This window comes from Sitophilus oryzae, unplaced genomic scaffold, assembly GCF_002938485.1.
Source record: "Sitophilus oryzae breed Bouriz unplaced genomic scaffold, Soryzae_2.0 scaffold_812_pilon_pilon, whole genome shotgun sequence".
NCBI lineage: Eukaryota > Metazoa > Arthropoda > Insecta > Coleoptera > Curculionidae > Sitophilus > Sitophilus oryzae.
The window spans coordinates 503,092-515,734 of NW_022147431.1; the positions used below are offsets into that span (position 1 = coordinate 503,092).

General features: G+C 33.4%; 1 protein-coding gene across 1 annotated transcript in view; it reads right to left on the minus strand.

Moving 5' to 3' along the window:
- LOC115889254 (dynein heavy chain 12, axonemal) overlaps window positions 1–12,643 on the minus strand; it is a 232,470-nt gene that overhangs the window by 105,678 nt on the left and 114,149 nt on the right. Inside the window, exons 22-24 of the mRNA XM_030909199.1 lie at window positions 7,224–7,406; window positions 1,668–1,817; window positions 1,330–1,607 (exon numbers count right to left, since the gene is read on the minus strand). Coding sequence (XP_030765059.1) covers window positions 1,330–1,607; window positions 1,668–1,817; window positions 7,224–7,406 — 611 coding nt within the window. The remainder of the gene's footprint in view (window positions 1–1,329; window positions 1,608–1,667; window positions 1,818–7,223; window positions 7,407–12,643) is intronic.

The window sequence follows — 12,643 nt, forward strand, 5'->3', positions numbered from 1 at the left end:
GTTAAATAGAGTTTTTTGTAAGTGTTTCACCTGATATCATAATTTTATTTATTTGGCAATTGTTTACAGTACGGTTTTTGTGTCATGTATATTATAACAGTTTTATGGCCTATTAGTTTTACTATCTCGTATTACGAGATAATAAAGTCCCAAACATCGCTGATGTTTTGTCTCACTAGAATTGCCATCCGCCCCACTGTGCGCCAGGTGAAAATATGCTATAACTCTTCTGGGAGTGTAGTGCTAGCTCTGTAAATTGGGTGCTAGGTAGTGCTAGGTGGGTACAATACAGTACTAAAATATTAAAGAGTTTGGACAACCGGGGGGGTGGGCTACTGTAACGGACCCACAAACAAAGAGGTGCTGATGCGAGCCCAGTACGAAAGAGAATTAGTGCACATAGCCAAGAAACGTAAGACAGTCTATCTGGGTCATATAATGCGTGGAAGTAGATATGATCTGTTAAAATTGATAATGGAGGGAAAAATTGAGGGCAAGTGGGGTATAGGTAGAAAGAAACATTCATGGTTGAAAAACATCAGAGATTGGACGGGTACGGCTGCACACTCGTTATTTCGAGCTGCCCAAGATCGTCAGAAGTTCGCCGAGATTGTTGCCAACCTTCAATGAACAATGAAGAGGCACTCAGAGAAGAGAAGAAACACCATGTTGTCTATTTTAAAATATCTATTCCAGAATCAGTTATCCACTGTTCATCATTTATCCATAACTAGGAAATTAAGAATTATTACCTACACAAATTTCGCGCTACACCTCAAACTAGATGGTAATTCTTTCGATATTAAAAATGTAAATATTGCTTTATATTGACTAAACCAAACATTATACGCGATAAACGATACAAAAACCTAGGTTGTTTTATAATTTGAGTTTTTATAAACACCCAAACTGCCCAAACGGCGAAATTTTTCCAAGGACTGAAATTCTTTTATGAATGACGCGGTCAATGGCCAATATAAACTATATCTATCGCACCCTTAACCTGTTATATTTTCTATATGTAGTATATCTTACCTTGTTGGCGTTACGAGCCGCGGCATTTGGAGTTTAATACGTGCAAAACATAGCGGGAACGAAGGACAAAATAAAATTTTGACAGGTAGTAGAGAAAATGGAAAAAATAAAACGTTTTGAAGCGAAAATTGGACAAATTGATGGTTTTTGGGAATAGTTTAGAATATCTTAGGATGAAAAAATTATTTACAAAAAGTATAATTTAAATAGGTTTTTCCTAATTTTCTTCTGATTTTGGGGGGGGGGCATTGACCATTTGACCTTATGGTTAAGCCGCCACAAATAAAGATTCACCTAACAGTATCGACTGTTGGAATTAGAGCTTGCAGAATATTTTTACATTCATCAACACGTTCAGATTTTACAATATCCGGGATATATCTCCAATTTCCTTTCATTTTGTAATTATACGAGTAATCTAATAGTATCCCATCAGATGGAAGTGATATCTCCAATTTTTGCATAGACTCCGGATAAGGATATTCTTCTAACTGTCCTCTCCACATTTGTTTATAATATTCATCAAACATTTCCCTCGAGTTTCTGTCTAAAATTGAAGCGATTCCCCAAACCTAGCAGACGTACATTAAATTGAATATAAATTAGTACTAGACATAGATCCCAGTAATTACGCCGGCTTGTATAAAGGCTGCTTGAATCCACAATAATATATTTTTAAGATCTTCTTGTTTCCTAGTACTCTCAGAGCATGCATCATTTAATAACATTTCTACCATTGACATCATATTTTTCACAAGACTAATATCTCCAGGATTACAGTACTAAAATAGTAAAAAATATATTGTTTCTACACTCAGATGCAAAGAAACGCAACAGAAAAATTAATGGTCAAGTTTAAAATGTGATATTTATTTTATTTTTAGCCCCATTTCCTTGATAAACTAAATATAAATATATCAAAACTTCAATTCGTAAACTGGCTTTATTATAAACTTCAGTATTTGACTTATTATACAGGGTGTCATTGAAAGGTTGTAAAAAAAATAGGGAGGTGATAGTACTCCTAAAAATAGTAAAAAAAGTTCCTATAAGTATAGGGCGGAAAATGCATATTAAGGGAGTTAGGGGCACTGAAAGGGTGAATTTAAAAAACGGTTGTTTTAAAATTGTAGGCTTAAAGAACGAGATAAAATTTCGAAAAAAAATCCTCTGTCATAAATTTTGACTCTAAATCAAATGGTGATACTGAAAAATTATTTGGAAAAGCGGAAAGAGTAGTTTCTGCAAGGGTAGGGGGTTATTTCGTGAATAACTTTTTTGAGGTTATTTTTTTTGCAACGTGGGTTCATTTTTTGAAAACTACATACTTTTTCCTACAAAAAAGGTACTCTTGTTGCACATCGCCCAGAGCGATAGTTTTCGAGAAAATTGAAAAGGCAAAGGGTTTGCTATGACGGGTTGCTAACTGGTTAATCAACATAAACTTATGAAAGTTATGGCGGTTCAAAAGTGACCAAGTAGTTATTAAATAATTAATTGGAAAATCAAAATTTCATTATTTTTAAAACATCTTATTTGCTTTAAAAAGGTTTTTTTTTTGGTTTTAAGAAAAATTGGTTTTCTCAGTGCCTATTAATACTGAAGAGCAACTACGGCAACGCATTATTGACTGTTCCAATCAAATTCGGACAGCAACAAGGATATTCCAAGGGTACGCAGATCGTGGAGAAGAAGATCAGATGTCTACATTAAAATGAATGGTGGTCACTTTGCACATTTACTATTAATGAATTAAGGAATGCATTATTTTAATAAGGAATTTTGGTAATTGGATTATTTCGTGTTTTAAAGCAATAAGTTGTTTTAAAAATCATGAAATTTTGATTTTTTCAATTAATTATTTAATGACTACTTGGTTACTTTTGACCGCCATAACTTTCATAAGTTTATGTTGATTAACCAGTTAGCAACCCATCAGAGCAAACTCTTTGTCTTCAATTTTCTCGAAGACCATCGCTCTGGGCGATGTGCAACAAGTGCACCTTTTTTTGTGGGAAAAAGTATGTAATTTTCAAAAAATAAACACACGTTGCAAAAAAATAACCTCAAAAAAGTTATTCACGAAACAACCCCCTACCTTTGCAAAAACTACCGTTTCCGCTTTTCCAAATAATTTTTCAGTATCACCATTTGATTTAGGGTCAAAATTTATGGCAGAAGATTATTTTCGAAATTTTATCTCGTTCTTTAAGCCTACAATTTTAAAACAACCGTTTTTTAAATTCACCCTTTCAATGCCTCTAACTCCCTTAATATGCATTTTCCGCCCTATACTTATAGGAACTTTTTTTACTATTTTTAGGAGTAATATTACCCCCCGATTTTTTTTACACCATTTCAATGACACCCTGTATATACAAAGTTAATCGAAGAATTGTTTTTTTTTACCGTATCTTTAAAAACCCTGTGCAATAATTTCGTGAGCAAATTTTCCTAAAACATTATTTTTCGGTTAGAACCGTGTCTCCTGAGTAATGTTTTGTTTTTTGATTCATGTCAACACATGCCTTGTTTAATTTTTAAGAGCAAAATGAACTCGCCACAAACATTTTGCAATTTTTTCAATTATCGTTACTTTTTGATGTTATTCTTCATTTCACTATTGATGTCGGCAACGTCGAAACACCGGTTCCCATTAGAACACCGAAGTTAAGCGACGTAAGGCGATACTAGTGGATGGACGGGTGACCAGTTCGAATCTCTGTATCGTGCTGTTGCCCAAAAAAAAGGCAAAAGTTTAAAATCTATTGACACACACTGCTTATTCACGCCGGTTCGAGGCCGGATGAGATCGGATATCTCGTGAGTAAGAGTCGATTTAGACATTTGCTAAGTCGGTAGGCCATTGACCATGATATGGCCGAGGATTGCGGTTCAAACAACAAAGTAGGTCCCGTCCAGATTAGCCCTGGCAGCAAAAAGGAGACGTTAACTTAAAATTTTTACTTTACATTACTATTGATGTCAAATATGGTACTTAGTGTCGAAGATTGTGCACAAATCAATGATCTTGTTGAACATGGCCGAAATTATGAATATTCGCTTGGTCCTTGAAGAAGGGTGGTAAAACATAACACAATATATTTGCAGCCTTATTAACAGTATGAATCGACGTCTACAGAGAGTTATAGCAGCCGGGGGAGGCAATACAAAGTATTAGAGTAGTTTTTACAAGTTTTTTGTTTATTTGTATAGGATGCAGGGGTGGGTGGGCCATATGGGAAAACGGGAAAATTCCCGGTGGGGCGGTGGGAAGATGAGCCGGTTGGCCAGTCCCGATCAGACCGCAAAGATTTTTAATCTCTTTCTACATTGGCTTAGCAAAAATTAAATGGTTACTCTTCTAACTAAAGTTACCTTAGATTCTTAGTGACTGTCTAACTAATTAATAATTTTGCATCAAACAACTATTTTTAGAAGTCCTTCTCTGAGACACTTATAATTTTAATAAACATCTGCTGTCTTTGTGCAAATATTTTCAAGGCTGGTATTCTCTTTACCGTAGGTAATATATTCTCTTTACCGTGTTTCAAATAAGTCCAATATAAAACCGAGTTATTAAAGTTTGGAAATTAAAAAAAAATTGATTTATTTTTAAAAAAATTTGAAAGCTACAGAATTTTTTCTTTATTTGCATCTCTTTTAGTCTCTTAATATCAAAGATTAAGACTGAAGATTGTGAACTTGTGATTGAGAAACTATACCGTGAAAAAAATTGCGGTGAACAGGAACTTCTAAAAAGTTTTCTAAAATATACAGGAAAATTTAAAAGAAAATGCACGATTTTCAACAATTTTGGCCAAGAAACTTCATAAACGTATTCCTGGGGCCGAAATATACCACCCTTGAAAATATTTGCACTTTTTTAAGACTCACCCTGTTTTTCAGGCCTCGGTGCAATAGTTTTCGAGTTCATCTGAGTAAAAAAGTAGGCCGTATTTAGTAGATGGCTATCTTTATGCTGGATTTGAATTGGGGACGGACTACAAGCAAAGTCTGAGAAATAAGTCAAGTCTAAATTGTTGTTTTACATGTTACTAAAATAAATTTACTAAAAATTAGTGAGACAGCAGAGAAGAATTAAATAAAGTTTAAACTAGATTAGATAATAAAATATTAATATGTCTCGAAAATCCAAATATTCTTATTACGGACCGTAACATAGCATCTATCTCAGAACACATTATTTACTTTATTGCCTAGGTTTTCTTCGTTTGAGTCATTGTATTATCATACAAAACGCCAAATGTGGAAACGAGAAAAAGTTACGTGTTGAGAATTATACCAAAAATTAAAACACGTATACACGACGAGGCTGCTGCTGTACCAAAAAAGAGAGAATTTCTTTCTACAATGTATAAGAAAGTATATACCTGAAAAGTTAAAAATAATGTATTTCACAGAGGATTGGGCCAGCTGAACTGAATGAATGAGGGAGTCTTAAGGTTGATCCTCACTATACCTTCCATATCAGCTCCCTTCCGTTTCCCTTCCGTTTACATAAAATATTATATCATGTAAATGAATAGGACAATGCACACTATACGTTCCGTTTCCCTTCCGTTCCATATCCTTTCCTTCCGTACATTTTTTTGGCGGACGGACTGAAGCGTATCGGGAACAGCGTTGTCAAGTTCCTACATTTGAACCAACTCTGTTAAAATTTTGCTGATATTTATTCATTCTTTCACCTCTTAATCAAATCTATTACCTTTTTCAAAATATACACATTTTTAAAATAAAAATTTCGTAATGATATACATTGTTCAATAAAAAATATGGAACCGATACGGAACGGAAGCTTACGTATAGCGTCAATACAAGAAAAAATACGGAACGGATATGGAATGGATATGGAATGGAAACGGAAGGTATAGTGAGAATCAACCTTTAAAGTTTCTCAATTGTGACTCGTAGCCTACTCAAGATCAAATTACCGTTCTTGATAATGGAAATAAAACAGTAAAACCCTGTGAAACTGAGCCATTTTGTAGTAAAAATTCAGATGACCGACCCATTGATAATTTTTTAATATAAAACAGAGGCAAAAGTTTTATTCACCCGAGCAAAAATCACCCCTTACTTATATATTAATAAATAAGATATATAGGTTTCTTCGTTATGGTCATTTTGTTTTTGTGGATTTGGGCCGGTTGCCTGTTATTCCCGGCCCGGTTTCCACTTCCCCATCCACCCCTGATAGGGTGCACCATTTTGGTTAAAATCATACGATATCTCCGTTATTAGTAAAGATACTACACTTTTTGTCAAACGGGAGATGCCGTAAAGAAAATTTTCATAGTCAGCTTTGTTTCTGAGCTACAGGGTCTTTAAAAAAAATAAAAAGGCCCTGTAACTCAGACATAAAGAGGGCTATGAAAATTTTGTTTACAGCATCTTCCGTTTGACAAAAAAGTGGGACAGGTTTGTGGCAACCGCACCCTTCTATCTTCACTATTAACGGAAATACCGTATGATTTCAACTAAAATGGGACACCCTGTATACAGAGTTATTACAGTTTATCTTTTTTAATAACCTTAGTTTTGAGAGTGTCACTAATATTTAGTTAAACCAAGCCTGTATCGTTACTTTTTAACGTTTTTTAAATTTCCATATAGAGTTCTAATCAATGTCGATGACATTACGACACTAGTCACCAAAGCCACCTCGTGGTATTAAAATATAACATCATAAAGTATTGATAGTAAAAAAATGCAAATTGTTGGTGGCAAGTTCATTTCGCTCTTAAAAATTAACCAAGGCATGTGTTGATATGAGTCAAAAAATAAAATGCTCAGAAGATATAGTTCTGATCGATAGATAATATTTTAGGAAAAGTTACTCTCGAAATTATTGCACAGGGTGTTTTAAAGTTAAGTTAAAAAACAACCAACCCTTCATAAGCCAAATACTAGAGTAATACTAGACCCTGTATAATAAGTCAAATACTAGAGTTCATGAATTAAAGCTAATAGATTTATATACAATATGCTAAAAAATCATGAAAATAGGGCTAAAAGTAAAAAAATATAACACTTTAAAAAATTGACGAAAAAATTATCCGTTGGGCTTTTTTGCATCTGAGTGTACAAGCCCAAGAAGATTAATATTGAATAGAGAGGGAGAGGGAGACTCCAACTCTTCCTCTCCGCCAACCAATAATTACCATGACGCATTTAGTTTTAATAAATTCGAGGCACGGAGGTACAATCCAGTCAAATAGGTCACTGATAAGGCCGCGATTTTCATCGCCGCACCATTCCGGGTTACAAGTCGGTAGCCAGGAGTCCACAAATGGTCTCCAGCCTAACGTTTCAGGCTGCATATAAATCATCCCGCACCTCGAGACCTATCGTTTAATATAAATATATGTAATCAAACAATTGTAAAGGTAAGAGTAAAAGCTAAAAGTTGTAAGCTAAAAGTCCTAATTGTATTTCTATTAAAATTTTAAAATGTTGTTAATGAAAATGATGTTCTACGTTTATGATTCTGAAAAATGCCGAATTAAAATTGGTCGAAACATCAATCATTAAACTAAATGTAAACAAAAATTTCGTTTTATTAACTACTGACTTAAAACCAAGATTTTAAAAACTTAAATTATAATCAAATTTATAGACATATATTTTATATGATAGTCAAAATATCAACGAAAATTATCGCATTGGACTAATATTGAAGATATGGTAAGTGAAAGTTCAAAATTAGTTGACAAGACTCACAACTCAAAGATTAGTTGACAAGACTTGATAATCCTCAAAGCAATATAATATACACCTAATATACACCTACCGGCTCGAAAATTTTCACATTAAAATTTTCATCAATTTTAAAGTTTTATATATTTCGTTCTAGTGTACGTTAAAATTAGTATTTTTATATTAAAACCATGCCTTTGCTTTTGGTCCTAGTTGGTCCTAGTCAACAGACCTATAAAGTAGTGTTTATGGCTTATGTAATGTCACTGTCTTTGAAAAATCCTATTGTCTATTTACCAGTTAGTTATATGTATAAATAAGTGTTATTTCATTGTAATTAAATACTGAATGCCTATTTTACATTATGTTTCATATAAAAGCGAACTGCACGGTTCGGTAGGACTTTTCACTCTCTGTACTCTGTCGAGAACGTTTGTAATAATAAAATCGTTTTTAAAAACAACCCTGTTTTTACTGAACAGGAAACTAGCGCAGTCGTAGTAGGATTTCGTGTATTTCCTTTCGAGTGTCACATACAGTGGTAGATCGGAAAGTGGCGGTTTCAACCCCTGAAACGCGAAAAACGAACAAACGAACTTTGTGAAATGACAGACTAAATAGTGCAACCGATCCGGATTAGCTGTTCAGACCCAGAACGAGCAAAGAAAATTGTTGCAGACCACCCCGACAAAGACAGCAGGAAGCGGAGTCCAGGAAAAAGGACAGGAAAACCTTGAAAAAAGTAAGTGCCTTCCTTTTTGCCCGTTTTGGTATACCACTGTTTAAAGAAATCAGTAGGGATAGTTATAGGAGCAGTCTATTATTGAAGATATTAGATTAAGAAAAACCAAAAAAGTTACTTTTCTTGCAACTAAAATAATACAGAAAAATTTACCTAGTACTTAAAAAACATTTTTATTAAGTAAAAATAATAAAAAATAAAATATAATATAAATTTACGCTCATAGAATCGTAGATGAAAAACTAGCACGTTCATGAGTGTAGACGAGTTAGCAGACAGATTATCAAATTTAACAGTAAAACTTAATACAGAAATAAATAAAATTAATTCGAGAACCAATGCTTCTGAAAATGAAAACATACGAACTGTAAATTGGAATATTTTTAAGTCAAAAGTACAAAACATAAAGCCCTTTGACGGAAACAGTAATACATTAAACAGCATGTTTTTGAGTGCGTACAGTCTAAATTAGTAGGAAAAGCCGAAATAATGGTAGGAAACAGATTAGAATTAGATAATTGGTCTAAATTAAAAGCCGCTTTACTACAATGTTTCTCAGATAGACGTAATTTGGATTGCTTAATCCAAGAATTAACAAGAACGCGACCATTTAAAAACGAACATCTATTAAGTTTTGGTAGCAGGCTACAACTCCTAAAGAGTAACGTAATTCAAAAGATCAGTAACGATACGTGTTTAGAGCCACAAGAAAAAATGTGTCAAATAAGCCATTATGATAAGACCGCGTTAAATACATTTATTGCGGGTTGCAGTGGAACTTTAAGAAACAATCTTTATATCAAAAAACCGACATCTTTAGAAGATACAATGGCGTGCGTAAATGAATTTGAAAATTTTGAAATGCTCTATGGCAGCTCCAACGAACAAAATAAGGTGTACACAACACAAAATTTCCAACAAAAACCAGCACCACAAAATTTTCAAAATCAAAATAATTTTTCTAACGCGACAAATTTTCCACACAACAATTCTAACCGTCAAAATCAATTTATTAACAGACAACAATTTAACAATCAAAATCAATTTAATCACCAAAATCAATATAATCGATTCAGTCAAAATGTACCTAATACAGATTTTAACCAAAAACAACCTTGGCCTTGTCAACCAATTAACATTACTCCAAGAGAAATGCCTCCAAGAAGATTTCCAACAAATAGAGAAGTCTTTGGACCACCTGTAAATGTATTCAAGCCAAAGCCAATTCCACCACACCAACAATCAAAACCAGAGCCTATGTCTCATGACATCAACAAACCCATCTTTTGCTTCGAAGAAAAGGGATAGTCAAATCCAATCATATCAGAATAGACAATATCATAATTCTTCCTTATAAAATACCTTTCCAATCAACTTGACCACCAGATTTCACCTTCCAAGAATTATTCACTAATGAATAAAACGAAGATATGAATAATTATGCGTACCAAGAGACAACAAATGCGCATCTCTATGAACAAAATTATAACTATACCGATTATAATAATTACGACGAATATGAAACCCAATCTTCTGAAGAATATCCTGTTCATAGTTTAGAAGAAGAATTTCAACAAGAAACCGAATACGAGAAAGCTGCTGAGGAACAAACATCCTGCACAAGAGGAAATTTTCAGGACCCCAGCCAGAAAGAAAGAAAAACATGGTCGAAATAAACATCTCTTCTAGTAACGCTCTTCCGTATGTGGAAATAAAAAATCAAAAATTAAAAGAAAAAAAAGAAAGGTTAAAATTATTAATCAGGAAGCTCGCGCTCTATTTTAAAACCATCTATCGTAGAAAACATTTTCCCGAACGATTATTTCGATGGAGTTATAGGTTCAAAAGACTTGATAAATATGAATTTAAATGTCGATCTAACAAACAAAAGATTAGTAAACGATTTTGTAGAAATACCCTTCAAATATCGCCAACCGGAAGAAATTAATTTTTCTTTTTCCGTAAACCCCCACGAAAAACTAATAAAAAAGTTCCAGTTAATATTTTTCAAGGAGAAATTATAACTCGACCAGGAACTCTTAATACATTACTTATACCCCAAATTTTGACGACATCGAAAGACGGTTTCGCACCGATAGAATTTCAAAATCCATCAGATAATACCATCTCTATAACCTTAAGTGAACCATTGCCTGTAGACTCTTTTAACGAAAAAATCTATGAAATTTTTACAATGGAAAACTTTAAAATCAATAATCAAAATTCTTTTGATAAAAATTCAAATATTGAAAACATCTTAACCCTGAAGAAAAACGCGAGATAATTAAACTATGTAAGTCATTCTCTGACATATTCTTTCATCCAAATGATAAACTATCTTTTACCTCTAAAGTAAAACATCATATTAGCATTAATTAGCATTTATTAACTGTACATACTAAATCATATCGTTACCCGTATGTACATAAGGCCGAAATTCAAAGACAAATTGACGAGATGCTACAGAAAAATATCATCAGACCGTCATCAAGCCCATGGTCATCCCCCATCTAGGTTGTACCAAAAAAATTGGACGCGTCAGGAGTTCAAAAATGGAGAATCGTTGTCGACTATAGAAAAGTGAATGAAAAAACTATAGACGATCGCTAACCTATTTCCAATATTAACGATATACTCGCTAAACTGGGTAGAGCACAGTATTTCACGACACTTGACCTCGCAAACGGATTTCACCAAATTGAAATGGACAAGAACTCAATAGAGAAGACAGCATTTAACGTAAACAACGGACATTATGAATACCTACGGATGCCGTTTGGTTTGAATAATGCACCGTCCACGTTTCAGAGAGTCATGGATGAAGTTTTAAAAGACCTACAAAATAACATCTGTATGGTTTATATGGATGATATTATAATTTTTAGTTCTGGATTACAAGGACACATACAAAACTTGGTACTAACAAATTTAAAAGATGCCAATCTAAAAGTACAACTGGACAAATGTGAGTTTTTAAGGAAAGAAGTCGAATTTTTAGGCCATGTTGTCACACCATCCGGAATCAAACCGAATAGTAAGAAAATATCGACGATACAAGATTTCCCGATACCTAAGACTCAGCGAGAGATAAAATCTTTCATCGGACTGATAGGATACTATCGAAAATTCATCAAGAACTTCTCAAAGATAACAAAACCAATGACTCAATTTTTTAAAAATGAACTAAAAGTAATACATACAAAAAAATATATAGAGTGTTTTAACACTTGTAAAAAAATACTAACATCAGAACCAGTGTTAGCATATCCTGATTTCACGAAACCTTTTGAATTAACCACCGATGCTTCAAAGTATGCTATAGGATCAGTATTATAGCAAAATAATCACCCTATATGTTATGCTTCAAGAACGTTAAACCCCGCAGAAATCAATTACTCCACCATTGAAAAAGGATTACTAGCAATAGTGTGGAGCTGCAAACATTTCAAACCTTATCTCTTTGGACATAAGTTTACCATCTATACTGATCATCGCCCCTTAAAATGGTTGGTCTCTTTAAAAGAACCGAATTCCCGTTTAGTTAGATGGAGGTTAAAATTAGAAGAGTTCGATTACAATATCGAATACAAAAAAGGCAAACAAAGCAGCCGATGCGTTATCAAGAATACCAATAAACAATCAAGAGCTAAACGCCTTAGAGACCGAATCAATCGATAATAACCCAGGAGATATTAACGTATCGAAGAATTAATAAAAAATAGAGAAAATTTACCTGAAATAGAAGAAAAAGAACTAGAAGAAATATTAGGAATAAAGCCTAAACCAAAAATAATTATCCACTCAGACATACAAATAAGACCACCAAATCCTATAAAGAAAAAAGAATCATCTGATCTAGAGACACGTCAAACTTCTCTAGAAGAACCAATAATAGGTCTCCCTATTTCAGAACATTCATTAAACACCTATAAAAATCAAATAATATTCACCTATGGAGAAATTGACAATATAAAATGTAGACACGAATAAATATTCAAAAATACTCGAATATACGTAACTATATCATTTACCCTAGTATCCTACAGGCAGAAATCTACGCTATCGAGAGATGCGTACAACTTATCTTAGATAGGAACTATCGGAAACATGAAATAGCCATCTTATCTGATAGTCAAGCAGCGT